The sequence below is a fragment of the Gymnoscopelus microlampas genome, assembly GCF_963454915.1.
Source record: "Gymnoscopelus microlampas genome assembly, chromosome: 3".
Taxonomy (NCBI): domain Eukaryota; kingdom Metazoa; phylum Chordata; class Actinopteri; order Myctophiformes; family Myctophidae; genus Gymnoscopelus; species Gymnoscopelus microlampas.
This window is the reverse complement of record NC_139940.1, coordinates 37,667,397-37,694,842: the sequence shown is the minus strand read 5'-3', so window position 1 is coordinate 37,694,842 and position 27,446 is coordinate 37,667,397. Positions and strand designations below refer to the sequence as shown.

Below are 27,446 nucleotides of genomic sequence, written 5' to 3'. Positions count from 1 at the left end.
CACACCTTTAAGGAGGTTCAAACACCATCCAATCAAACATTCACCTGCCTTATCTACGCTCACAAGCAATTAAAGTAGCAGTCAGTCAGTCAGACCCTCCTCCAGTCCTCCCTCTGCCTCTCGACAAGGAGCTCATTAGAATAAGCCTGGCTGCCAATAAAACTCCAAGTTGAACTTGAGAGACATAAGACTTTAGTGAATGTCGCTGACAGTCTAGTGTTGAACTTGAGTAGCCTGCCTTGCCGTCCGTCCACACTAGGACAAGCTTCATTGGATGTGTGTTACTTACTTTCCTGACAGGAGAGAGCTGCGGTGCTGTCCACTTCACCAGAGACTTTAGTCCTCTCCAGCAGCAGCAGCAGCCATGGACAAAGATGCAGCCAGACCCAAATGGGACAATCCTATGCAATTTGTGCTCGCCTGTGTCTCTTATGCAGTTGGTCTGGGAAATGTATGGCGTTTTCCATACCTCTGTCAAATGCACGGTGGAGGTAAGGAACTATTGTATAATTTATTATATTTGTTTTGTTTTGTTTTCTTATTATCACTGTGGCAGGTGTCAGCCGTGCCGTTATTTGCGCACCACGTGTTAACTTTGATTGATTGAATACTTTATCTATGGACTTTTATTAGTCAGAAATGTAAACAGCACGTGGTACAGTAAGACATTTAAAGCTAAAAGGACAACACAAAAAAAGTTCTGGGGATTTGTTTCCATTGTGGAAACAAACAAGTCCCTTTCTCATTAGCCTTGGATCAAGACTATCATAGATGTATTTGATCGATTCTGACATCTGCATATCTATAAAAGTCAGACTCTATAAAATGTATAATATGATAGTCTTGATCCAAGGCTGCTTACTCATATAAACTGAGTCTGACTGACAGATAATGATTAATGACTGACGTGTGTAGGCTACTAGGCCTATTTTAAATACATAATAATGTAGGCTATCCCTCATTATAAATGATATATTATGGAGTGATGTGTGTCTGATTATACCAACCATAACAATACTGCCTTAATTGGCAATGTTTTGCCCATGTGAGTGAATGTTGATTCCATTGTGCAATGTGTTCTGAACTTTAGGTGACTTTGAGTTTATGTCAGCTTGCAACATTGTGCAGCCTGCATAGTCAGCTTTGTTACTATAAAGTTACAGGTGCATGGGAAAACAACGGTAAAAAAAAGGAGGTGTGTAGCTACAGTATGTTTTGTCCAGTATAAGTTAACTCTTGACATCCAAGGTATTTTGCCTGCACAAGAAAAATACTATCATGTGAGTGAGTGAGTGAGTGAGTGAGTGAGTGAGCGAGCGAGCGAGCAAGTGAGTGAGTGAAATTGTCTTGCTCATGCTTTTCCTTGTTCCTTGTTGTGTAACAACACAATAATCCAAGATTTACAATCAAGCTGATTCTGGCATCTTGTCATAATCCTTATCCGACTATAAAATGAGCGCAACTAACTAACTAACGAACACTTCAGGTTAATATTAAGTGCTAATACATTAATAAATAACCAGCATAACGAGACAGAAGTGTCAGTTCCTGCAGAGTTCATCTGAGGGAACATGGTCACTGATGCAGTATAATAGTAATGATAATATGCACAACAACATCATGGTTAGAGGGGACAGTGTCACAATTATTACATATTCCCATTATTTGAGATATAATCACAAAGATTTTTTGCATAATCCTTTCCATGTTCCAAAATGTTCAATAGTGGAAATGACAGATCTACAACAGCGTTTTGATCTTGTAGATCGGCTATTTCAACTATTCATGTTTTTTTTTTAAGTATAAAGTTGTGCAATTATGTTAAGTTATTTGTCATAACTGCCCTGTACACCTTTTGTTTACGAAGCCTAAAAGCCAAACAGAAGTGTCATTTTTGTTCCAATGTTCAACAGAAACGCAATGAAATCGTAAATCACAATTTAAAATGTCTTAATTCGTGACAGCCCTAGACAGTGGTTCCGGGGACCCCCCACAGGGGTCCTTGAGGGCGTTCCAGGGGAGCCCCCAGCTAAGCGAGTTAATAATAGTATCAAAATCTGTTTAACCACACATTGTTTTATACAGTACTTTGTACTTCTACTTAGGCTATAAAAACAAAACAAAAAAGCTGATGTACAAACTCAAGTAGAAGTTTCGTATTCAAAAATGTACTTGAGTAAAAGTACAAAAGTATCAGCATCAAAATATACTTGAAAAGTACCAAGAGTAGAATTCTCATTGTGCATATTGTCCCATTTCACAAGTTAACAGTGTTTTTAAAATGTTTTTCAAATATGTACGGCTGAAGTGGTTAGTGATTATGATTCATAATAATGATGACAATCTACAAAGTAACTTGTAACTAAAGTTTTCATATAATTGTAGTGGAGTAAAAGCACAATATTTTCCTTTGAGGTGTAGTGGGGTAGAAGTAAAAGTATTGAAAATTGTAAATACTGAGGAAGGTTACTGAAAGAAATACCTCAAAATTGTACTTAAGTACAGTACTTGTCTTGAGTACATGTACTTTACACCACTGCATTTGGGGGTCCATAAAAATATTTGAGAACCACTGCAGTATAATGGCCACAATGGGTTAGATGGGAGAATGTACTGGTCCTCTGTAGGGGTCAATGAACATGCATGAACTTGTCACTTCATTCCACCCTTTTTACAGTAATTACTGGAACCCCTCCTCCAAGGACCCCTGGGACCGGGGGTAATTTGGAGTCAGGACATAAGACTAGACATGTCCAGTACATGTGTTGTCTCAATTAACTACAGTTAACTAACAGTGAGGAATGTTTAGTGCATTTGGTTCTCAAAGTGGGGTCCGGGGACCCCCAGGGATCCATGGAGGAGGGGTTCCATGGGGCCCCCAGCAAAGGTAGTTAATGTAGCGTCACAATCATTTTAACCACCTTAACCATTCTACAAGAGCACAGTGACTCTGTGACCTTGTACATATTACAATATTTGAAACAAATTTCGAAAATGTGTGAACATTTTGTAATAATTTTGAATCATAAATCTTAAATCTTCTCTTCTGGGGGGGGGGGGGGCATCTGAATATATTTTGTGCCGCAGACCCCTATAAAAGAAGTTTTATGCAAATGTTTCGCACACTGTCTTCACCCAGGTATACAATGTTCCGGTCACTTCGGACCTTCATCAGATGCCTGATGAAGGTCAGAGTGACCAAAATGTTGTATCCCTATTAATACATTTTTGTAAGTGAAGACAGTGTGCGGGACTCCCTTTTTTTGCTCTTCAAGTTCATTACTCCGACGCACCTGTCCGTCTCCGTAGGTGTGCATAAGGACCATTTCTTCTATGCAAAATAATGTAATATTTGGATATTTTCAAATAGCTGAGCTGGGGACCCCCTGGAACCCCTCAAGGCTCCCTTGAGCCCTGTGAGAACCACTGCTGTAAGGACTGCAATTACATAATGCTGAAAGCTATTTGCAGGTGTGTGTGTGTGTGTGTGTGTGTGTGTGTGTGTGTGTGTGCGTGCGTGCGTGCGTGCGTGCGTGCGTGCGTGCGTGCGTGCGTAACGCGTTGTGAGCTTGAAGATCTGCTGTTTTTGGTGAACATTCCCGCCAGAATAGGGATGCCGAGGGTTCAAGTGGTCAACACAAGTGGTGTGAATGGGACTCTGTCTGTCTTCATCCTCAGGTGGGTTCATGATCCCATATCTCATCATGCTGCTCCTGGAGGGCATACCCTTGTTCTACATGGAGCTGGCTATTGGTCAGAAGATGCGTCTGGGAAGCATAGGGGCGTGGAACGCCATCAGCCCCTACCTAGGAGGACTGGGTGAGTTCTGTTCTGACAGAACAGTGTATTGTTGTCAGACAAAGTCCTTTAGGTCGATTTGGAAGGACACATTTAGAAGGACAGTCATATGGTTGGATCAACTGAGGAGGATGTCACAATTTAATTTAGAGTGTATGTTAAGCACATAAAAAAAATGTGTACTATTATTGTCAAAAGTTTTCAATTATTCTTCTGTTTAAAATCAAAATGTTCTATTTTTAAATTGTGAACATAGAGGTCAGGATCGAATCTCTGGCTGAGTCAAAAACTATAAAAATGGTACCCAATCCCTCCCTGCTTGGTTGGATTGGGGGTAAATCCCTGTGACATACTGTACAAGAGTCATGTCCAGGGGATGTACTGTACTTGTATGTAGGGTTGTCCGATATTGGCTTTTTTACCGATAACCGATATACCGATATTGTCCAACTCTTAATTACCGATACCGATATCAACCGATACCGATATATGCGGGGATTATTGTGATTAGGGTAAGCTCAAATTTCATATCACACACACCATATACAGTAAGAACTCCTGTAACTTATTTATAAAGCCAAAAAAAAAAAAAAAAAAAAAAAAAAAAAATTCAAAAACCGATACCGATATTTTCCCGATATCAATTTTTATGCTAATATCGGCCGATAATATCGGGAGGCCGATAAAATCGGACATCCCTACTTGTATGTAAAGCTGCCTCATGCTACGGAAACAGGAGACCTTTGAGCCCCTTGGCTCGAGAATCGTTGATTCCCAAGTGGTTCCGAAAATGTACCCCCCTCTGTTTTTTGTTGTTGTTTTTTTTTAACAAATTGAAAACATTATGTGCAGGTTTATGAACAGTACCACATTGTGGTCTAATTGAAATACAGTGTTTTTTTAAGAAGTGTATCTGTTGTAAATGTCACCTAAATGGACCACTCTGGAGTTAAGACATTTAAGACTTTTAGCTCACAGAATTGGAAGTTGTTGTGAGACTATTTATGTTACCTAATTCTTCCTTTAATTTCAGGTCTGGCCAGCATGATGACATCCTTTTATCTTTGTCTTTATTACAACGTCATCAATGCCTGGAGCTTCTGGTACCTCTTCAACTCCTTTCAGGTGAGCTCAACATGTTGTCTGACCATAGGGTGCAGTGGTGGTACTCACATTTTGTACTTAAGTAAAAGTACCAATACCACAATGTAGAAATACTTACAAATAAAAGTCAGATATTCAAAATGTACTTAAAAATACAAAATTATTTGAATTAAAATATACTTAAGTAAGTGCTGAAAGTAAAATGACTCATTATGCATTATGTCCCATTTCCAAATGTATAAAAATGCCATGAAAATAAGCTCACAAGGAAGTTATGCTGTCTGTGACGTCTCTCCATCATGCTGCATCTACTGTACTTTTCCCCCCTCGTCCTGTATTCAGTTTTTAACTGCTGTGCTGTCTTTGATGCCTGAATTTCCCCAGCGGGATCAATAAAGGTCTTATCTTATATGATCTTATCTGTAGTTTCCATTAGCTTGGAATCCCATCGATGATGTCATTGGTAGGCAGGTTCACAGAGTGCGTAGGCGGAAATTGTGCCATCTTATCATGAGCATTAGTGAGGGCCACGTTTATGAAGATAAGGTCAAAAATGGTTGACGAGCTCCTTTATTTTGGTTCCATTTGTACACTCTCATGGTCCCCAGAGGGTCCCTGAAGGCCAAAATTGTATAAATGTTTTATAGAAAAATATTTACGAATCTTTAAAGGAATCGTTAAAGAACCGGAATCGTTAAAATCCTAAAAAATCTCTTTCTCTCCCCCCACCTCCCTCTCTCTCCCCCCCTTTCTCTCTCTCTCTCTCTCTCTCTCTCTCTCTCTGTCTCTCTCTCCCTCTCCCTCTCCCTCCCCCCCACTCTCTCTCTCTCTCTCTCCCTCTCTCCCCCCCTCTTCCTCTCTCTCCCTCCCTCCCCCCCCCCCTCTCTCTCTCAGTCGGTGCTGCCCTGGGCAGAGTGTCCTCTCAACGCCAACAGGACGGGCCCTCTGGAGGAGTGTGAGAAGGCCACGCCCACGCAGTACTTCTTCTTCAGGGAGACGCTGGATATCACCGGCTCCATCGACGAGAACGGAGGCGTGCACACGGGCCAGGCGCTCTGCCTCCTGCTGGCCTGGATGCTCACCTACCTGTTCATCGTCCGGGGCGTCAAGTCCACCGGAAAGGTTAGAGCTGCAGGGGTTCTCACAGTGGGGTCCTCGTCCTCCGGGGACCCCCAGGGATCAATTACACACCCCATGAAGCCTTGAATTCATGGAGATTTTTTGTTTTTTGTCACATTCCTGTGCCAATAATTTGATGACCGACTCAATTTGAGCAGCCACCCAGTCATCGAATTATTGGCACAGGAATGCGACAAAAACAAAAAAATCTCCACGAATTCAAGGCTTCATGGGGTGTGTAATTGATAGAAAATAAGTATTTTTTTGGGTGAACTACTCTTTTAAGGGATGCTCTCAAAATTGTTTTTACCACTTTAACCGTGTTTTGTGCTTTGGCTATGCAAAAACGGCCGATCTACAAGCTCACAACAAGCTTGGGGGACCCCCAAGGTTCATGGTTCAAGTTTCAAGGTTCAAGGTTGTTTCTTTATTGTTACATCTTGTGTCAAGTTAAGTCAAGTCAGGTCAAGTCAAGTCAGGTCAAGTCAAGTCAAGTCAAGTCAGGTCAAGTCAATGTCCTCTTACGCACCTGTAGACACGACCTAACAATACAAGACCACCATGTTGCAACGCAGCAGGTTTGTGGCTGTTTGACCTGAAATGCTCCAGTCATAAAGCATTTAAGAGTGCTTGCATGAACTTTAGTTAACTGTAGCAAACAGGTAGTGATAAATAGCTCTATATTCTGACAGTAATCATTGGTATATAGAGTGTTTGTTGTTTGGGATCTTCCATCTCTCAAGCTCTTTGAAACAGAAAGTACATTTTCAGGTCAGGATACCAGTTTCATCCAATCAATCAACAGGATACATGATAAGCTAGTGGAATTGGAAGTGTTAAAACTTGAAGCTGATAAAAAATATATTTTTCTAAAAGATGCGGCGAGACAGGGAGACCCCTGCTACTGAACGAAACATCACAATATAGAGCTTTCACTTTTGAACAAAAAATATTTTTGTTTCAACTAAAAGAATATCACTCGCAGCACTTTTAAAGCATGTCACACTGCATTACATAAGCAAAGAGTGAGAGGCGTCAGAGATCACTGGGTCAGATCAGGACAGGAGTTTACACTTTTTAGCTGACGAGCGTGGATCACCAGTGCATTTCAGAAGTCCAGAAGTCATTCTTTACACAGGAATGTTACACTTGCATTTGGCTAAAATGTAACTTAGATAGCATGTTATGTAGACAGATGCCAGGTCATTGTTGACCTGGCATCCTATAGTGTGTATAGTTTCAATGTACAGGCTGATGGTTTACTTATATATTAGTTTATTATTAGATTATTATTTCTATGCATTTGATGTATTACCTTGTGTTGTCCTTGCTTACTGTAAGTCGCTCTGGATTAAGAGCATCTACTAAATGCCTAAATTGTGAATTTGGGTTTGGCACACGCACTGGCACCATAAGCTACATTTTAAATGCAACTCTTGTGCTGTAAACCTTGCAGAAACCTGGGTCATAAAGATCCTCTTTTTGGAAATAGCCGATCTGCAAGCTCACAATGTTGCGACCTTGTAGAGCTGCATATTATTATACAGTATCTTGTAACAACAGAGTACTGCGTTTACTTAGAGGTATGTTCAACCATATCTTCATTTCACTCACAATTGGTCCTCGCTGATGCTCATTATAAGAAGGGACTCATTCTGTGTATCATTGGAGGGCTGTGGACAGTACAGAAACCTGCCTACCAATGACATCACCAATGTGGATTCCATGATAATAGAAACTACTTTTTTTCCTGGAAAGATAGCATGCTGAAATAGAAGCAATTGTTCTAGCATTAATAGAAAAAAAAAGGTTGCAATCTTGTTTGAACTGTCCAAACCTGCCTACCGATTATGTCACTGGTAGGCAGGTTTCCGCACTGTCCACAGCCCTCCTCTGAGACACAGACTGAATTGATAAAGATGGTGCCATCTCATAATGAGCATTAGTGAGGACCAATCATATGAAGATAGGTTGAAAATTGATAAAATACTCCTTTACCACTTGAACCCTAGCATCCATATTCTGGGGAGAACATTCGCCAAGTTCACGCTTGTAGATCTGCTATTTTTGGCGAAGAAATGTGGTGTAGAAGACGGAAAAAGGCCATCAAAGTACAGCTGTAACTCAAGTTCGGTTCTCTAAGACTGGAGGGCTTAAGACTTAAGTTTCATCACTTCCTAACGTGCTCTACAGCCAGCGCTGCCTCAGGAAATCCCCAAGGGTCATCAAAGACCCCACACACCCCCATAACAGTCTGTTCAAACTGCTGCCATCAGGGAAGAGGTATCGGAGCCTCAAAGCCAGCACAAGCAGACTGAGGAACAGTTTCCTCACCCAGGCTATAAGACTGCTAAACCACCTTCTGTGGTATTATGGCATTGTATGCTAATTTAGGTTTTTAAACAGTTTTTAACCTTATTTTAGAAATGGCTTTTAGGGCTATTGTTAGTTTAGTATTGTTATTTATTTATTCGTTTTTTTTTGTTTTATGTGTATTATGGAGCACCCCAACCTAAGGTTTTCACAGTGCATGTACTCGTACATCCTTGTGACAATAAATCTCTTAAATCTTGAATCTTGTTGTTATGTGTCTTTACCATCAGGTGGTGTATTTCACAGCCACATTCCCCTACGTGGTTCTCTTCATCTATCTGATCCGGGGCTTGACGCTGCACGGTGCCATCAATGGCGTCAAGTTCATGTTCACACCAAAGGTACTGTACTGTACGCCTGTGTGCTTCTCAGTGGTGGAAAGCCTAATTAGGCTTTAGATATTCTATCTATTGTTTAGGTATTAGACTTAAGTAGGTGTATAGGTTTTTAGGTGGGTTTTATCTAGGTATGGTATTCTTAAAATACAAGTTTAGGCAGTTGTACAGTATAAGCAAAGTTTTGAATACAGGACCTTTACTTGTAGCAGAGTATTTCTATTGTGGTATTGCTACTTTAAATCTGAGTACTCCTTCCACTACTGCTGTTTTCAGATGGAAGAGCTTGCTAACCCCAACACGTGGATCAACGCCGCCACCCAGATCTTCTTCTCTCTTGGTCTCGGCTTCGGCTCGCTCATCGCCTTCGCCAGCTACAACGAATACCACAACAACTTTGAGCGTCAGGCCATCGTCGTGTCCATGGTCAACAGCGGAACCTCCATCTTCGCCAGCATTGTTACCTTCGCCATCTACGGATTCAAGGCCACCTTCAACTTTGAGAGCTGCCAAGAGAGGTGAGGCCCTTCACCCAAAGTGTGTGTCTGAGAGGTGAGGCCCTTCACCCAAAGTGTGTGTCTGAGAGGTGAGGCCCTTCACCCAAAGTGTGTGTCAGAGATGTGAGGCCCTTAACCTAAAGTGTGTGTGAGAGGTGAGGCCCTTTACCCAAAGTGTGTGTCAGAGAGGTGAGGCCCTTTACCCAAAGAATGTGTCAGAGAGGTGAGGCCCTTTACCCAAAGTGTGTGTGAGAGGTGAGGCCCTTTACCCAAAGTGTGTGTGTGTGAGAGAGGTGAGGCCCTTTACCCAAAGTGTGTGTCTGAGAGGTGAGGCCCTTTACCCAAAGTGTGTCAGAGAGGTGAGGCCCTTTACCCAAAGTGTGTGTGAGAGAGGTGAGGCCCTTTACCCAAAGTGTGTGTCAGAGAGGTGAGGCCCTTTACCCAAAGTGTGTGTGAGAGGTGAGGCCCTTTACCCAAAGTGTGTGTCTGAGAGGTGAGGCCCTTTACCCAAAGTGTGTGTGTGAGAGGTGAGACCCTTCACCCAAAGTGTGTGATTGTCAGAAAGAGAAAGAGTGAGTGAAACTTCAGAGAAGTTGTTCCTAACCTGGGGTCTGGGTTGGGCTCCCGCTCCCAGATATGAAATTTGTATCAAGTGGGGGTCTTTCCTTGACCTAATTGTGCAGAAACCTCTTATCTACATATTTTAAGTAGCAGATCCACAAGCTCGAAACTGAGCTTGTAGATACTTTTGAATTTGAATTCTAAAGGTAACAGTTTTGGACATACATACTGTATGAGGTTTCCACCCGACAGAGACGATATCAAACTGGGGATCCTTGAAATAAAATAATTATGAGTATCACTGTCTTAAACGATACCACCATTGATTTAGGGGAATTGGGGTGTCAGGGTTAAACTGATGAAATAACGAAAACTCAAATTGGAAAAACATGGACAACATGCAAAACTATAATAATAATATCCTTGAGGTATGGTGGGTTCTACCGTATCCTTAAAATGACTCATAATATCTGCATACTTGTGTGTTCCAGGGTTCGCTTGCTGCTGTTGAACACCTTTGACCTGGCAGAGGACAGCATCAGTATTGACAATGTGAATGACTGGATCGTGAAGCTAAACCAAACGCATCCGGTGCAGTTTGGTGAAATAGCTGGAATAATGGACACCTGTGATCTGGATGCTGAACTGTCAACTGTACGTTCTAAATACCATTACACACACACACACACACACACATCCTAAATAACATTACACAGATCACTGTCAAGTTTTGAATAACATTACACACATCACTGTAAAGTCCTAAATAACATTACACACATCAACTGTATTATTGAGAACTAGTCAGTTATGCAATATTAAGAGTAGCTCCATTGTTCAGGAGCTAATAAGTAATAACCCTGAGTCCAGTCTGAGTTCATTTGAGGATAGTTTATGTAATGTAAGTGTGAGCTGTCTATGCCAGGCCTCATGTCTGCAACATGCAAAACAGTATGTTTGTATGTATGTTAAAGTACATTGGCATCAGGCCACTTGCTAGATGTGGTCACTTCACAAGTGCAATTTCAAAGTAAACTATTTTAAATCAAGGCGCTGTTATATCTGAGACAATGTATGCTGCCCTACAAAGGCAAAGTGCAGTAACTACGTTTTTGGACACACTTACTTATTTGTGTATCCCAAAGTTCCAATTAGCCTTTGTGATTTTGGGGCGATAAACAATTACCTCAAGAACCATTTGGCTGACAAGCTGAAACACTTTTAAACCCTTATATCAGTTACATGATGTGCGTAGTTACTTCAAGGTACTGTTTTATCGGAGACAATGTAGCCTACTGTAGAGGTGCAATGATGAGCCATAAAATCACGCTTAAGTGATTGTTTCATTGATACGGTAAATAAAAACGTGCTTCTCGATTATTTGATTAATCAAAAAATGAATCGATAGGATAATTGCTACGGAAATAATGGATAATTGCAGCCCTAATGTTCTGATTTCAGAGCTTATGTAAGCCCTAGCTTTTTCTCAAAAACCAAACTAGTAAACAATGACAGTGCTGGATCCCAAGTAGACAATGCAGATAAGATTATGGCATGATAACTCCTTAATTTACTGGCCGTGATGGACTCTCTCTGTTATCGGTGCAAAACATTTAAAGAACAGTACGATAAAACTGCAATAAAAACAATGCCATTTACAACATCATTACATAAATGTTAATGGTGGTGTTAATAGGGCTCAAAGTCTACTGATTCAACTCGATTTGAGTCACGGTGGAGAGAAGAGGATTAATTTCTAACTGCCACCGTGACTGTGAAGTTTTAATTGCCAGTGTTTACTTGGATCATACCGCTTTGTCATTATCTTTCTAATTCACGGTTAGCCCCCGAGACGCTGTAGTATATGAGAACATTATGAGCTGATATGCTTTGCTTTCATTTTAGGAAAGTACATTAAAGACAGTATATAGTCTCTGTCAGGTGGAAACCTGTATGTCCAAAACTGTTACTTTTCAAGATTCAAATTCTAAAATAGCAAAGGTAGCAGATCTACAAGCTCAAAGCGTGTCGCCTCGCGCCCCATTTCGAGCTGGTGGATCTGCTACTTTTGATACTTTTGTGTGACACTGTAGTATGATCAAGTAGGGCATTAAAGGGATAGTTCACCCAGAAAATTCATGGATATTCTTTAGTTTTTGTTGCATTCCTAAGCCAATAATTTGATGACCAGCGGACCAGTAGGCCGCAGTTCCGGTAGTTGATACAAAGGAAACTCCTGGGTTCGATTCCCGCCAGGGATGCTGTGGGCGCTGGGGGTGTGTGACGTGTCTTCTCCTCTGCGTCATCAGCACCCACACCCTAGGTGGGGTTGGCGAAAGGGCCTTATCTGTGTTTGCATGTTCTTCCGGTGTCTCCTAGGGTAGTTAATACCCTCACAAAAACATGTACTGCCTCCCCCATGACAGCCGGGGCGCCTGATGGAGGGGAAGGGAACTGGTTGGAATAACGTGTTCCTTCCACGTGCTTGTCCTACCAGGGAAACTCCCCCAAGAAGGTGACAAGAAGGTCAGTTGGCTCTCATGCATTGAAGGAGGCATGAGCTCGGCCCTGGGCTCCCTAGGCTGGTGGGGGGAGTGTAGTGCCCAGGATCACTTAGAAAATTGGCACCGGGTGAAAAAAGGGTTACAAAATCGTGGGATAAAAAAATTTGAAACAAAAACAAAGGAGACTCTTTGTGTCTCCTACCAGAACCGCTGCCGGTCATCAAAGTATTGGCTTACGGTGCGTTTTAACAGCGGGCGATCAGGATAGCATTTTCCGGAAGTGCATTATATGTCTATGAGAGCCGGCAACTACTGGCGATAGGGCGAAGTGGGCGGGGGGGCGATGAAAAGATGGATTTTCTTTATCTTTTGGACGATGTCGCCCGGCGATCGCCTGAGAGTCGCCCGCTGTTAAAACGTACTGTCAGGAATGCAACCAAAACTAAAAAATATCCATTCATTCAAGGCTTCATGGGGTGACTAATCGATAGAAAAAAAGTCATTTTGGGGATGAACTATCCCTTTAATTTACAAAAAAACACAAAAAGTTAGAATATGGAGATAAGAGGTTTCTGCCCGACAGCAACGATAAATAAAAGAACAAGTTCTCACTCATTTCTTCATCTCTCACTCTGTTCCTGCTCTCTCTCATTCTCTCTCTGTCTCTCTCTCTCTCCTGCTTTCTCTCTCTCTCTCTCTCTATAGGCTGTGGAAGGTGCGGGCCTGGCGTTCATCGTGTACAGCGAGGCCATTAAGAGCATGCCGCTGTCCCAGCTGTGGTCGGTGCTGTACTTCTTCATGCTGTTGCTGCTGGGTATGGGCAGTATGCTGGGCAACGTCACCGCCATCATCACCCCGCTGCGCGACTTCAAGCTGCTGTCCCGACACATGAGCATCGAAACGCTGAATGGTGAGAGAGGTCAACGGGGATGGATGGTGGTGGAGGTGGTGATGCAGATGGAGTGGTGGTTGTGGTGGTAGCTAAAATCTCTGCAATGTTTGGAAAATTCTGAATAATTTGAATTTTTTTAAATCTTCTATTCTGGGGGTCCCTGGAACAATATTTTTGAGGTGGAGTCCGCGGCCAAATACATATCATTTTGGGGGTCCTTGGCATGAAAAAGTTTGAGAACCACTGCTTTAAAGTACAGAAAAACAAGCCCAAAGTGGCTTATAATAAGCAGACATGACAACCCTGCTCTTGTGCTTCCTGCAGGTTTAGTGTGTATGGTGTGCATGCTGCTGGGCCTGGGCTTCACCACGCGCTCCGGTAACTACTGGTTCACCATGTTTAACGACTACGGTGCCACCTTCTCCCTGCTCTTCATCGTCCTCCTGGAGATCATCACCGTCAGCTACATCTACGGCATCAAGAGGTGTGTGTGTGTTTGTTTTATATTTGAAATCATCAAAGTAGCCACACACTTAGTTCATTTAGATTCTTATAATTATTTTAAAAATCATCAAAAGTAGCAGATCCACAAGCTCGAAACGCGGCGCGAAGAGATGCGTTTCGAGTCGTAGATCTGCTACTTTTGAATTTGAGTTTTGGTTTTCCACCAGACAAAGTTGATATGCATCAGGCTACAGACCCCAATTTCATCCATCAAACTGGGGGTCCTTGAAATGAGAAAGATCACTGATTATTATTATTACACTTATTATTATTATTATTATTATTATTAATTCTAATGTTCTGTTGTTGCCCAGGTTTGAAAAAGACATCGAAGACATGTTGGGCCATCGGCCCAACTGGTACTGGAAGATCATGTGGGCGGTGGTCAGTCCTCTGCTCCTCATAGCGCTCTTCCTCTTCTACATCGTCAATTACATCCGAGGAGGGACGCCCACCTACCCAGCCTGGGACAAAGACACGGTGAGACTTCTGTCTGATCTGTTGCTATACCTACTAGGCCTAGGGTATTCACGAATACTGATTTTTAGTATTCAACTTCGAATACCAAAATGTATTCGAATAGCCGATATATCATATTTTTTCATCCAGTAAAAACGACTGTATTTCTCATTAAAACGCTGCGTTGCAAACCTTGAGAACAACCAGCGAGTTAAGGGTTAACGGATGTAGGCGGGACAAATCTGATTTGACAACAATCAACCATGAATGGATTAGGAGAACTACCCAGTACCAGAGCTCACAGCTGTATATCTGCTGTAGTTATATTGCCACTGCGTTATAAAGAAACTAAAACATTCAATAAGAATAACATTAGAATAATATAAAAATTAATTTCAGCAAATATTCGACTTTGATGTACAGTGTCTTAATAGTGGTGTTGATATTCGAATAGTAGAATATTTGATTATTCTATGAAACCCCTAGGCCCCGACGACAAGGACTCATTTACTGTACAGTACTAGGCTGGTTGCCCAAAGGGCACAGGGCGGTGATCACGCAAGTTGCAAGTTATAAATTCATGCCCCACCTGGTTATGCAATACCATGTTGTATCTGTTGTCAGAGTATTCGCTGTACTTGTACTACCCAGTATGGTACCCTGTTACCGGAGTGCCAATAACATTAGATATCGTTGCCGTCGGGCAGAAACCTCTTATCTCCATTGTAGGAGCCAATTGTCATAGTTTTATTTTGAGTAAATTTATGATTAAGATTAAGAACAGTTTATGCTAAAAAGGTAAAAAAATATAAGCTTTTGCTGGTAATTTGATTACATTTGATTACAATTCATAAGAATCAGGTGTGTCTAGAAAGGTCTAGCTGACCTGACCTGATAATCTGTCTGATGTTTAAGTAGGGCCTAATTAGTCTAGTTTGATGCACCTGTGTATAGATGTGATGATGTCACAGTCTTTTAGTTCAGTTGGAGTCAGACACTGAAGGAAGCAACACAGTTTTTTGACCGTACACTTGACCCTGTAACCTTTTTTTTTTCTAAGTAAAATCTTTTTAAGAAAAGTTATTTTGTCTTGTCGTTCGCGTACAACTACTGTTTTGTGTTTTTGTGAGGTCTACTCCACCAAGTGTTACATTTTTAGAAGAATTATACGGAGTGCCACTACATCCATATTTTAACCTTTTGTGTTTTTTCCGTAAATTAATGCCCTACTTGATCATACCGCAGCGTCACACAAAAGTATCAAAAATAGCAGATCTGCAAGCTCGAAACGCGGCGTGAAGCGACACGTTTTGAGCTTGTAGATCTGCTATTTTTGCTATTATTGAATTTGAATGGGAAGTAAACCGGAGATGGCATGTCTTTCTTTCTTTTTTTCGTCTTAGCCTAAAAAAACATCATTGCTCTTCCTTCTCAGGGTAAATCGGTGGTGTTGGAGTATCCTGTCTTCGGCCAGATCTTCATCGGCCTCCTGCTGGTGTCGTCTGTCAGCTGCGTGCCCCTCTACGCTCTCTACGTGTACTGCAAGAAGAGGGAGCGGGCCAATCGGAAGACAGAACGACAGTCAATCAGCACAATATCTTCGTAGAGAGACGGGACAACTTATGTTGGTTCTGATACCAAACTCTGACTGGACCCACGTTCACTGAAGTTCAACTTGACCACCACATCGTATGGATGTAAACTGGCCAAAACAAACAAACACAACAACTGGCAGAAACTCACCAGTGTTGCATGTTGTGGCCAAACTGTATATAGCACTAGTGGTGCCTTGGGATCCCCCTGAGGAGCCATGATATTAGTTCTGTTATATTGTGATTTTGTGTTGTGTTTGCATCAGTATTAACGTCAGAGGTCTGACCAGACTAACCCCCTTAAACCCTCAGTACTAAGTCAACTGGACCTGAGTTGGCTCTGTACTCGGTCCACTCTTTTTCCCCTCTACTCTAAATCTTTTCCTCAAAAATAGCCCAAAAAAAAAGAGCTTCGTAGCTTGTAGATCGGCTATTTTGGCGTTGACCACCCCGTGTTGGGGCCCACTGTTGGCTCGTTACGCCACTGGTGACGACGTTTGACTTCTTGGGAGTGAGAATGTGTTGCACTTGCACCGATAATAACACATTGTCAGCGAAAATAGCAGATCTACAAGCTCATAACACGTCGCAACGTGACACGTAGCGAGCTTGTACATTGACTATTTTGGGGGTGAAGAGATTTTGTGTAGAGGGAAATACTTACCTAGTGTAGAGCCCTGAGGCACCCCGGTCAACTAAGTTTATAGGGTTTACGTGGTGTAAAAAGCACTTTCATTCAGACGTGAGCAATAATACATCTCTCTCATTATCATTATTATCAACTTTCTTCATTTGTTTTGCATAATCGTTGCTGTCGGGGAGAAACCTCTTCTCTTCATATTTTAACTTTTTGTGTTTTTTTTCCCGTAAATTAACGCCCTACTTTGATCATACACGAAAGCCACGACGCGTTTTGAGCTGGCAGATCTGCTACTTTTGATGTTTTTGAATTTGAATCCTGAAAAGGAACAGTTTTGGATGTATGAGGTTTCCACCGACAGACACGTTATATTCAACAACAGTAGTTTTCTGGACGTTTTTGGGGGGTTGGTTCACCACAATATGTTTACTTTAACAATGTTAGTGTTATTCGAGATTTCATGTAATGACACTTCACTAAGTGATTATAATATAATGAGCTATGAGATATGTAGTTTACTCATTGAGTAGTGGCATACTGTATGTATGTATGTATGTATGCACAGTGCCTGAGTATGTCAGGCTGGTTTCTGTATAGTTGTGTTGTTCTAGTAGTCAGTGGTGGAAGGTAACTAAGTACATTTACTCAAGGGCTGTGCTTAAAGGTGGGGTAAGTCATTTTCGTTGGTTAAAATAAGTGTTAAATAGCTCTATATTCTGACTGAGTACTCATTACTATGGAGTGTTTGTTCAGTTTTCAGGTCAGGTTGCCAATTTGATCCAATCAGGATAGAGAACTCAGACTTGATACAGATTAAACTGGAACACTATAAAAAAAAAAGCTGATAAATGGGTGCTCTCTTCTGATTGGCTGAAATATTGTCTTTTCTGTTTATCAAAGAGCTGGAGAGACAGGGAGACTCCTGTTACTGGACAAACACTCTATAGCAATGATTACTATCAGAATATAGAGCTTTGACTTTTTAACAAAAAACTTTTTGTTTTGACCAAAAAAGATCTCAGTTCTTGATATCCCCCATTTCTGGTCATTACTTGTTATGGCCATTGGGGATATGTTTTATCCCTGCTGCTGGTCAGACTGAATTAAATACGTGCATTTCCTTTTGTCATACAAACAAGTACATAGGGCTTAAGTGGTTAAGAAAATATATGTTTTCATTTTGTTTTTTACAAATCAAACTATGAACATAGTCATTGAAGGGCTGTTATCTTTTCTAACAAGTATGTGAACAAAACTCAGACATTGCCAAATATAACAGTTGTACTGAACACCAGAAAGCACATAAAGGCAGTGGCGTCAGAAACCAGCAGCACTTCAACTTGTGCCAAACGTGTTTGGATACTGTGAGACCTTTGCCTGGTAATACTGTATGTTTTTTACAGTAATGTCAAAACTATTTACTGTCTTTTACATTTTGTAGTATTTACCTTAGGTATTGAAAATGATGGTATCAATGATCACAGTGTGATACAATATTTGCAGTGGTCAGCCACGACTGAATTCAAGACAATTTGTCAAGCCAAAATGAAAATGACATTATGATCTCTTTTCATGCGTGACCATTGTACCATATTTTTCTGTTTTTGGACTTATTATTTAGTCTGTGAATAGGTGTTTGTCAAATCCAATGTTGCCAAATCCAAGTCCTTTATTAACTTCTCTTATTTTACCAAGGTGTTTTTATATATTGTCTTTTCTACTGTGTGATGAATTGTTTAGTTTTAATAATTGATGGAGAAATTATTTCCAAGAGCGAACGACGAAAGAACAAACACTACTGTTTTTGTTATTTTCAAAGATAGGAGTTATATCGACGACCACAGAATGAAAAAAAGAAAAGAAAAAAGAAATGTGAATGTGTAGATAGAAAATCTGGCCAAATATAGGGGTTATCAGTCAATTCCAATAACCCATGTACATATTTACCCTTGTAAGTAAATAAAAACGGTTCAATACTACAGTATCTTGTGTGAATTTTATTAAACATTAATTTCTTCCCTTAGGGCAGGGGCGTCAAACTCAATTTAATCCTGGGCCATGTCATTATTATGGTTGTCCTCAAAGGCCCAGTTGTAAATGTGACACTATACTGTATAAATAAATATCTACTTGTTAATACATAACTGCCTCTGCATTTTAATATTATTGGTTTTAGTAATAACTAAATAATAACTATCTCTGAATGCAGTTAAAACAAGTTTAAAAATGATAATGGCATGCAGACATTCAAGTGTACAGCTATTATACAATTTATTAAAGATGCCATATGTCCAAAACTGTTACTGTTAAAACTGTTAATAGCAAAAGTAGCAAATCGACAAGCTCAAGCTTAACCATATCAATCATTTAGCTGCAGGAACCCTCTCAAGGACCCTTGGAGGGGTCCCCAGACCCCACTTTGAGAACCCCTAGATGTACATGATGTTATGGTGTCTGAATGCACTAAGGCAGTAAGGTGCCTCCTAATAAAACGTCAAGTATTGGTTCTTCACACTTTGGCAAACTGAAGCTGGAAATTCCACACATTTCAGGCGAAGTTTCACAAATGTGTCACATCGCACAGAACAACTAAATGTCCACTTCAGTCGAGAACGATACGAGGATGGATACAAAACATATTGAAGACTGACCACTATGATATCTGCATACTTCATTCCCTCCATTATATTGAAATACCCAGCAGGCAGTGGTGGAAAAAGTACAACATTTTTTTTTTAAAGTAAAAGTATCAATACTGCAATGTAGAAATACTCTGTTACAAGTAAAAGTCCGTAATAAAAAATTGACTTGAGTAAGTACAAAAGTATTGGTATCAAAATGTACCAAAAGCAGAAAGTACTCATTATGCAGTTTCACAAGTTTTCAAATGTATAAAAATATTCTGAAAATAGCAGATCTGCAAGCTCACAATGCATCGCGATGCTATTTTCAAATGGCCGAAATGTATATAGGGCTGAAGTGGTTGAAACATGTTTTATGTATTAATAATAAAGATCTACAAAATAACTAGTAAATAAAGTTTTCAAATAATTGTAATGAAGAAAAAGTACAATAATTAGAAATACTCCAGTAAAGTAAAAATACCTAAAAATGTTACTTAATTACAATACTTGAGTAAATGTACTTAGTTACTTAACACCACTGCTGGCGGGCTTCTGGTCATCAGACAAGGACATGGACAATCATGTCCTTGTCATGACAAGGAATTGAACACTCTTTTATTACACAACACAACCACAAACTGTCTGACTCACTGACTCCAGAGTGCTCAATCGAGTGAGGTGATACCCACACCCACACACCCACAGCCATCCCTATTGCCTAATTTATATGCTCCGTCATATCCAGAGCAAAGTCTGTGACCAGTTTCTCTGCTGTGGTCGCTGACTCTGCTCCGGTCTGGAACTGCATCTTGCCTTCTGGCCACTTAGTAAAGTACAGTAGTCCATCAAGACGATGATGTAGCAATTTCCATGGTTTGTGACGGCGAACAGGCCCAGGATGTCAGCCCCCACACGCTCCATGAGGGGCGCCGCCACGTAGTACTATTGTAGTGGAGAGGAAGGAAGGCAATGGCGCAAACTCTGACAATTAAAGCCTTTTTAATTACAGGGTGCAGACAAATAACGTGACGTTTCTACGTCAATATATCTTCATCAGGTCATGACCCGATAAAGATATATTGACAACTGATGAAGATGTATTGACATCGAACGTTGTTTCGTTATTTGCCTGCACCCTGTAATTAAAAAGGCTTTGATTGTCCAAGTTTGTGGCAGTTCCTTCCTTCTTCTATACATACCAGTCCCGCTCCTGAGATCTCTCAGCCTGAATTTGGCTTGAGGCGCGGTGGAACCTCATTGTTCCTTACTATTGTAGTGGAGCATGTGAGCATCAGGCAGGCCCTTTCAGGCCCTTTCGGGTTACAGACCCATAAAGGTCCATTTGCTTCCTAACTATCATTTAGCTGGGGTCCCTGCACCACAGGTTGAGAACTATAGAGCATAGAGGACAGCAAGGGTGCTCCACATGGGAGTATAGTATGCCTTGTGTGCAGCTAAGGTGCCCACGTGTGACAGCAATTATTCTCTGCCAGCCACTCTCGTTGGTGACCCCAGGGCGTGCTGGCGCCTTCTGGGGAGCAGCCAAGGTCAGTGTCATCCACGGTATATATTCCAGTAGGCTAGCGTCAGGAACGTTCTCCTAGTTGGCAAACCACTGAAGTTGCCTCTGAGTTATCTTTATTGTGCTTGGTCATCCCACACTTCTGACATCAATCCAAAACTTTACTGGAGGGCTTCTGATGAGAGGAAGAAGTGATAAGGCCTTTCTATAGGAACACTTTTATTCACAAATTGTGTCCAGAAGAGCAGCTCACTCCCTCCTGAGTTGGGTGTTTCTCATCATCATGGTAAAACACATCAAATAAATGACAGTACGAATGTTCACAAAAAGTTACACTAGGTGAAGTAAACATTGAAGATGCTTTGCTACAAGCAGAATCTGCTAGAGCTACTTACAGGCGTTGCAAGATCCTCCTCTTTGGTAATCCTCGGTGGATGGATGGTTTGAGCGTTTCGAGCCCAGCTGTCAGGGTCATCAGCTGGGAGCCATCCTTCCTTGATGTTTCGCCCCTTTCATCCCAGAACATCTCCGGATGGTGGGGCCCGCGGTCAGGGACGTCTCCCTGCCGCTCCCTGCAGCTGGACTCGGGACTATGCATGGCAGGGGCGTCCTACTCCCTGAGCCAGGTCTGGCCCTGGCCGCATACCTTCTGCTTCTTGACTGGCTGTCAGTGGGGCTAGGATTAGCTTGCTCCGGGGTTCCAACTGTGGGCTCTCTTCAGCCATATCCATCTAGATGTAGTCTCGGCTACAGTGGCTATCTCCCCAGTGGCTTTCTTCAGTTGCTTAGGATCCAACCCAATCTTCTGCAAGAAGTAGCGCACTGATGTTGCTGGGAAACCACGGCAGCCAACTTCGATGGGGAATAGTGAGGCGTGCCATCCTTTAATAAGAGCCTCATCAATCAAATCCTGGTACTTGGCTTTCTTCAGTTGGTGAGAGATGGCTAGCCTGTCCTCCCAGGGCACAGTTAGTTCTGCTACCAAGATGGTTTTCGTGCTCCTGGACAGTAAGATCATGTCTGGTCTGAGAGAAGTCACAGCCACCTCTTCTGGAAACACAAGCTTCTTTTTAAGGTCTACTTGCATCTCCCAGTCAGAAGCTCGGTGTAAAATGGAAGGTGGTTTCTTGGCAGCTCTCCTTGCCTTAGGAGCCTTTTCTCCTTGCCTCTGGAATTGGACGACTTTGCAGTTCCGTCCATTTGGCAACTTCTGCAAGGACCTTATCATGTCTCCACCTGTATCGGCCATCTCCCAGTGCTTTGGGACATCCCGATAAGATATATATACAGAAATTCTTTATTGGAAATAACCCCTTGAGATGTACTGTACCATCTCGTTTTCGAGGGGATCCACAGATTACAGAGATACATTTTTCATACATTTAGACACAACATTTAACAGACAGTTCAAACAACATCAACAAAACAAAACAAAACAGGCAAAACAAAACAAAACAAAACAGGACATACAACAATAACACAACAACAACAACACTTACAACAGTAATACACAGATCACTTAAATGGATCATTGGTTAATAGGTATAATGTGATAATTAGTCAAAGCATGAACAGGTAGTCTCAAGGTGAGAGGACAGCGCAGTTTTAAACAGATGTTATTGACCGAATGTGAACAGGTAGATTGTTCCAGTCAGAGGGAGCTTTAAATGTAAAGGATTTTTTGCCAGATGAGTTAGATGCTTTTGGGACTATAAAATAGATCTGTGCACAATGTCTAAGTTGATGTGTAGAGGTGAAAGGTTCCATATACTGTTTTAGATACTGTGGATAGTTGAAATGAATACATTTGAAAATGAACTGTAGCCAGTGCTGCTGTCTTCTCACTGTGGGAGATGGAAAGTTGAGATTTTCATAAAGGGTGCAGTGGTGAGTCATAAATGGACAACCAAGAACAAATCTACATAGACGGTTATAAATTGTATTGAGAGGAAGAAGGTTAGTTTTGGTTGCAGTTTGATAGACAACACCGGCATAATCCATGATAGGTAGAGTGAGTTGAAGCACAATTTTCTTTCTGGCTGAAAATGTAAAACGGTTTCTGTTCCGGTAAAGCACACCAGAGCTGAAATTGATTTTCCTCACAATATTGTCAATGTGGCATTTAAATGATAGTTCTGAATCAAGCCAAAGACAGAGGTATTTGATATGATCAACTCTATGTAGGTGTGTATTGTCAAGACAAGTAATGGTAAAGGATTGATTTATGGCATTAGAATTGATTTTGTGATTCGTCCCAAAAAGCATTGTGTTGGTTTTGGTTTTATTGATAATTAGTCTATTAGCTGAGAGCCATGATTCAAGTTTATTGAAGTTTGATTGTAGGGTTGCCTGAATTTGTATTAGATTGGATTGTGAGGTATAAATAACTGTGTCGTCTGCATAGAGTTGTACATTACTGCCAGAGAGAATAGAAGGAAGGTCATTGATAAAAATCGAAAACAAAAGTGGGCCTAAGGTTGATCCTTAAGTTGAGGCACACCTCGTTCTTGTACTAAAAGATCAGACTTGTTGCCTTCGATAGCAACACATTGTTTTCTGTTATGTAGATAAGAGTTGAACCAGAGTAAGGCATTACGTGAAAGGCCAACAGAATAGAGTTTATCTAATAGCAGATAGTGGTCAACAAGGTCAAAAGCTTTGGTTAAATCGATGAAAATTGCTCCTGTGAGTTTGCCATCAGCAGATGAAGAAAAAATGTGATGTGATTCAGGGTACAGAGGGATGCTCCGCACTGCTTACAGGATGGATCCTCTTCTTTCCCCCAGATCTTTAGGTTGTTTGGGGTTGGTAAGAGGTCGGCCACTGCCCGCAGGAGGAAGGACAACTTGCCCTGGTCTGTACCCCAGAGTTCCTTCCAGGACAGTGGACGATCCTGTGCCTTGTCCCACTGCATCCATTGTCCTTGGACTGCAACCTAGATTTCTTTGGGTTGAATTGCATTCGTGACCAGGTGGCCATCTTCTCCAGAGAGCTTAGGATCCAGCGTGTTCCTTGGATCGAGGGAGTCATCACAGTTACATCATCCATGAAAGCTCTGCAGGATGGATGTCTTGTGTCATCGTTTGCTTTTGGTCCTCTACATTGCATTCCTGCTGCCTTCAGTAGGAGGTTCATGGCAGCCACAAACAGTACCACAGATATTGTGCATCCTGCCATGATGCCCTTCTCGAGTCTCTGCCATCTTGTGGTGGTATCTCCCACGGTGAACCTCATCTTCAGTGAATCCATGTGAGACATCACCAGCTTGGTTACCTCAGATGGGGTAATGTGCCAGTGATTTCTGGATCAACTGGTGGGGTACGCTTGGGTAGGCCTTGGCGAGATCTAGCCATACGACTGAGAGAGTGTTGTTATTGCTCTTTGTTTCCTTGATGATCTGGCTGATCGCTGATGTATCTCCAGACATCCGGAGTATCCTGGGACTCCTCCTTTTTGGACACTTGTGTCGAAGTACTTGTTGGCAATTAGGTAAAATGTTAATCGTTTTGCAATGATGGCCCAGAATATCTTCCCTTCAACATCTAGGAGGGAGATCTCTCGAAATTGGTCAAGTCCTGCTGCGTTCAGTTCTTTGGGGACAAAGCATCCCTCGGCGAGTGTCCAGAGCCATGGTTCCTGCTTCTTTTTCCAGAGCGTCCTGATAAGCTTTGCCAGCCTCTTCAGAAGCGATGGACAGTTTTTGTAGGTCTTATATGTGGTGCCCGATGGTCCTGGAGCAGATCCTGCTCTGGCTTTCTCCACTACTGTCCTTACATCGTCGAGGGTGTTCACAAAAAGTTACACTACAATTTAGTTAATTCAGGTCAGGTGCGGGGACAAGTTACAAGATCAAAAAGAAAGGTCTGCACACACTGTGGTGTGGCCAAAACGTTCTGCACAGTATAGGCCTAAATGTGGAGCAGCAAGCTGTTGTGTTGACTATTCTTTTTGATCTTGACATAACACAATGTAATTCGTACATTTCCCTCCCAACACATTCCCAAGGTGAAGAATGAATGGTTGAATTAAATGACAATAACATGAAAACCAAAATTGTTTGTGCACCCTTGAGGCATGCTGGGAAGAAATCCTCTGTCCAATGCACAACCATGGGATGCTGCAATATTATTTATGCATTTCATTCGACTACTAAAGTAAGACTCTCTCTGTGTCTTCATATTGTACAAAAGTAAGTTCATTACAGGGGTTCAGTCTACAAATTCTACTTTTAGAAAGAACATTTGTCCACTCATTTAGGCCTATACAGGGGCTCACCAAGACCTTCGGTCCAACACCGAATTAATTAACACAAAACGAGTCTTAATTGGTCAACCCCCAGCTGCTCAGCACAGCCAGCATGTCCCTCTGGTTATGTTTGTCTGCTTGCTAATGCTAATCTGGAATGGCATGTTAAGCTGTTTTTCCCCCTTTCTTATCCCCAAGCCAGCAAACAAGCTAACAAACCATTATGGAATTATGTCAGGATTAACTAGGAAAAGGCTAAACAATGTGGAAGTAATGACATGTTTCACATAATTGTCTAGATGTGTAGGCTTATATAGTCAATTAACATGAGAGGCTTGAATGATATAAACAAAATTATAAAGTAAGAGGGAATATAGCTACCATTATTTAATATGAATCAGAGCTGGTTGCCATTTAGGCACGTGGCATGTAAAAAGTACCACTGTAAAAAGGTCAGTCAGGCCAACCACCTGTGCCATTGTTCCAATGTTCACAATAAGTTCACAACTAGTTGATTTGTTATCACATTGTGATCATTGTGAAAATCAACTAATTATTAATTAACTGTTCCAGGAAATAGCTAGCTTATTAGACGATGAAGAACACTGTGTCATAATGTGTCATGGGTCCAAATTCTTCATACAAAATTGAAACTGATATGTATGATGATCTGACAGATCATCATTGATCAAAAGCAAAGAAAAAAAATGAAAATCAACCACACACAAATAATAGCTCAACCACGTTACAGTGGTAATTATCTGCAATGTTTATTACTGTGCCACTACACTTTGTAGGGAAATGTCAGTCAGATTTAGACTAGTGGAAATAAGACACACGGGGCAGCAGGACTGTAAAGTCTACTTCTAGTTGTAACAGAGTATATCTACATTGTGGTATTGATACTTTTACTTAAACAAAACATTTGAGTACTTTATCTAACAACGCTTACATTCTGAGCGTATAAGGAAGGAGGGAACTCCTGTTTATGATTAGGGGCTGGATAATTAACTGAAACTATATCCAAACCAATATTTAGAACCAATAACCGACTTTAATCTTGCTCATGTAGGTAAATCGAATAATCGAGATTGAAGCAGGTTTTTGTTTTTGATATTTTTTTATTTCTTATATATCAACAAATCGAAATGACAAAAATTCTAATTTCACATACAGTATAACCCTGTATTATACTGTGGTACAATGGTGGCGTACAACAACTGAATGAAAATAGCCGCGTTGTGAGCTTGTAGATCTTCTAGCTTAGATCCGCTATTATCACTTTAATCCATTAAAACCAGGAAAGCATCCGTGTTTTTTTTATTTTTGCGTTGGCCATTCAAAAATAGCAGATATACAAGCTCACAGCTATTTTAGATTTTTTTTAAAAAGATCTTGTATGTCTGAGAACTACTGATTTAGAAGGCATTTGTAGAATCGGCCTCAGGTCTCAATGGGTAAAAGAGGAAAAAAAATCGGAATCAAGACAAACCTTTTAAATGATTGTGATATTAATTCAAATCGCCCAGCCCTAATGGACAGGCTCTCCCTTATGAACTAGCTTTATGGCAGTAGTAGCACCACCCCGATGAATTCTGGACAGAGGTAAATAGTTGTGAGGAACCAGGAAAATGGCAGAGCGAGGGAGTGTGATGGAAATCACTCATTGCCGGAAATGACGGAGAAAAAGTGAAGAAAATAGACATAGACACTCGTCACTCGTTACCAAAAATGGATTTTATACTTAATAATTTTAATTTATTTACAGAAATATTTATTTAATTATTCCCGTCACTTTTCTCACTGGCATTTTGACAGAGAGAAACGTAAGCAAAGAAAAGAAGTGTGACGAAAATAGCCATCACTTGTCGCCGAAAATGGCCGACCTACAAGCTGGGCGCATCGCAATATTTCCAGCAGGAGACACAGTCGTATTAATTCTTCACTTTCTCGTATGTAGATTGCCTGTTTTTGGTGCACGTGGTCGTATGACGGACCATAAATTAGGCATGAGGGTGGGGGGCCTGTCAAGTCGGAGAATGAGAGAGAGGCACAAAGAGCTTTGAGAGCACGGACAGACAGTGAGACAAGAGAATATAGAGGATACAGTAGACAGACAAACATGCCGCCATTCTGCCCATTTCTCCACACCCTGCACCATTGACACCATGAGGTTCTTCCTCATTAGGAAGCACATTTCCTCAGCAGCATATTAAGTCCTCGTCTTGAACTATGGACATTGGTCCTGTTCCAAGAAGACACGAGTCAGTGTCAGGGCTGACTTATAGTCTTCTGCAGTGGTTCTCCCCAGCGGTTCCCAAGCCCTCCGAGTATTGATTTAGACCAGTGGTTCCCAACCTTTTTTGGTTGGAGACCCCCCCCCTCCACCTTCCCCTTCTTGTGGAATGGACATTGGACAAAAGCTGAGAGCCCCCCCCCCCCCCCCCCCACACATGCACTTTTGCAAATTTTTTGGGGATTTTTTTTTTGAATATTTAAGTGCAGTAAGTGTAAGTGGATACAATTATTGGACCACCTCCTCGCTAATCTCTCAAGACAGATTCTTCTGTCAGCACCACTGCTCTAAACATGTAATGTTGTTAGTAGGAAAAAACAGAAGCACCCAGGAGGACGTGGACTAAGAATGGAGAGGTGCAAAAATTAGTTTGTTTCTACA

At 41.4% G+C, this 27,446-nt stretch overlaps 1 protein-coding gene across 1 annotated transcript; it reads left to right on the top strand.

Moving 5' to 3' along the window:
* Positions 1-364: 364 nt before the first annotated feature.
* On the top strand, positions 365-15,752 carry slc6a20 (solute carrier family 6 member 20; the record flags this gene model as incomplete). Its single annotated transcript, XM_084052325.1, has 11 exons — positions 365-491; positions 3,679-3,819; positions 4,832-4,923; positions 5,797-6,024; positions 8,625-8,735; positions 9,006-9,247; positions 10,279-10,441; positions 12,997-13,201; positions 13,508-13,667; positions 14,002-14,167; positions 15,582-15,752. 11 exons carry the CDS (start codon positions 365-367, stop codon positions 15,750-15,752), a joined length of 1,806 nt encoding a protein of 601 aa, XP_083908451.1.
* Positions 15,753-27,446: the final 11,694 nt, after the last annotated feature.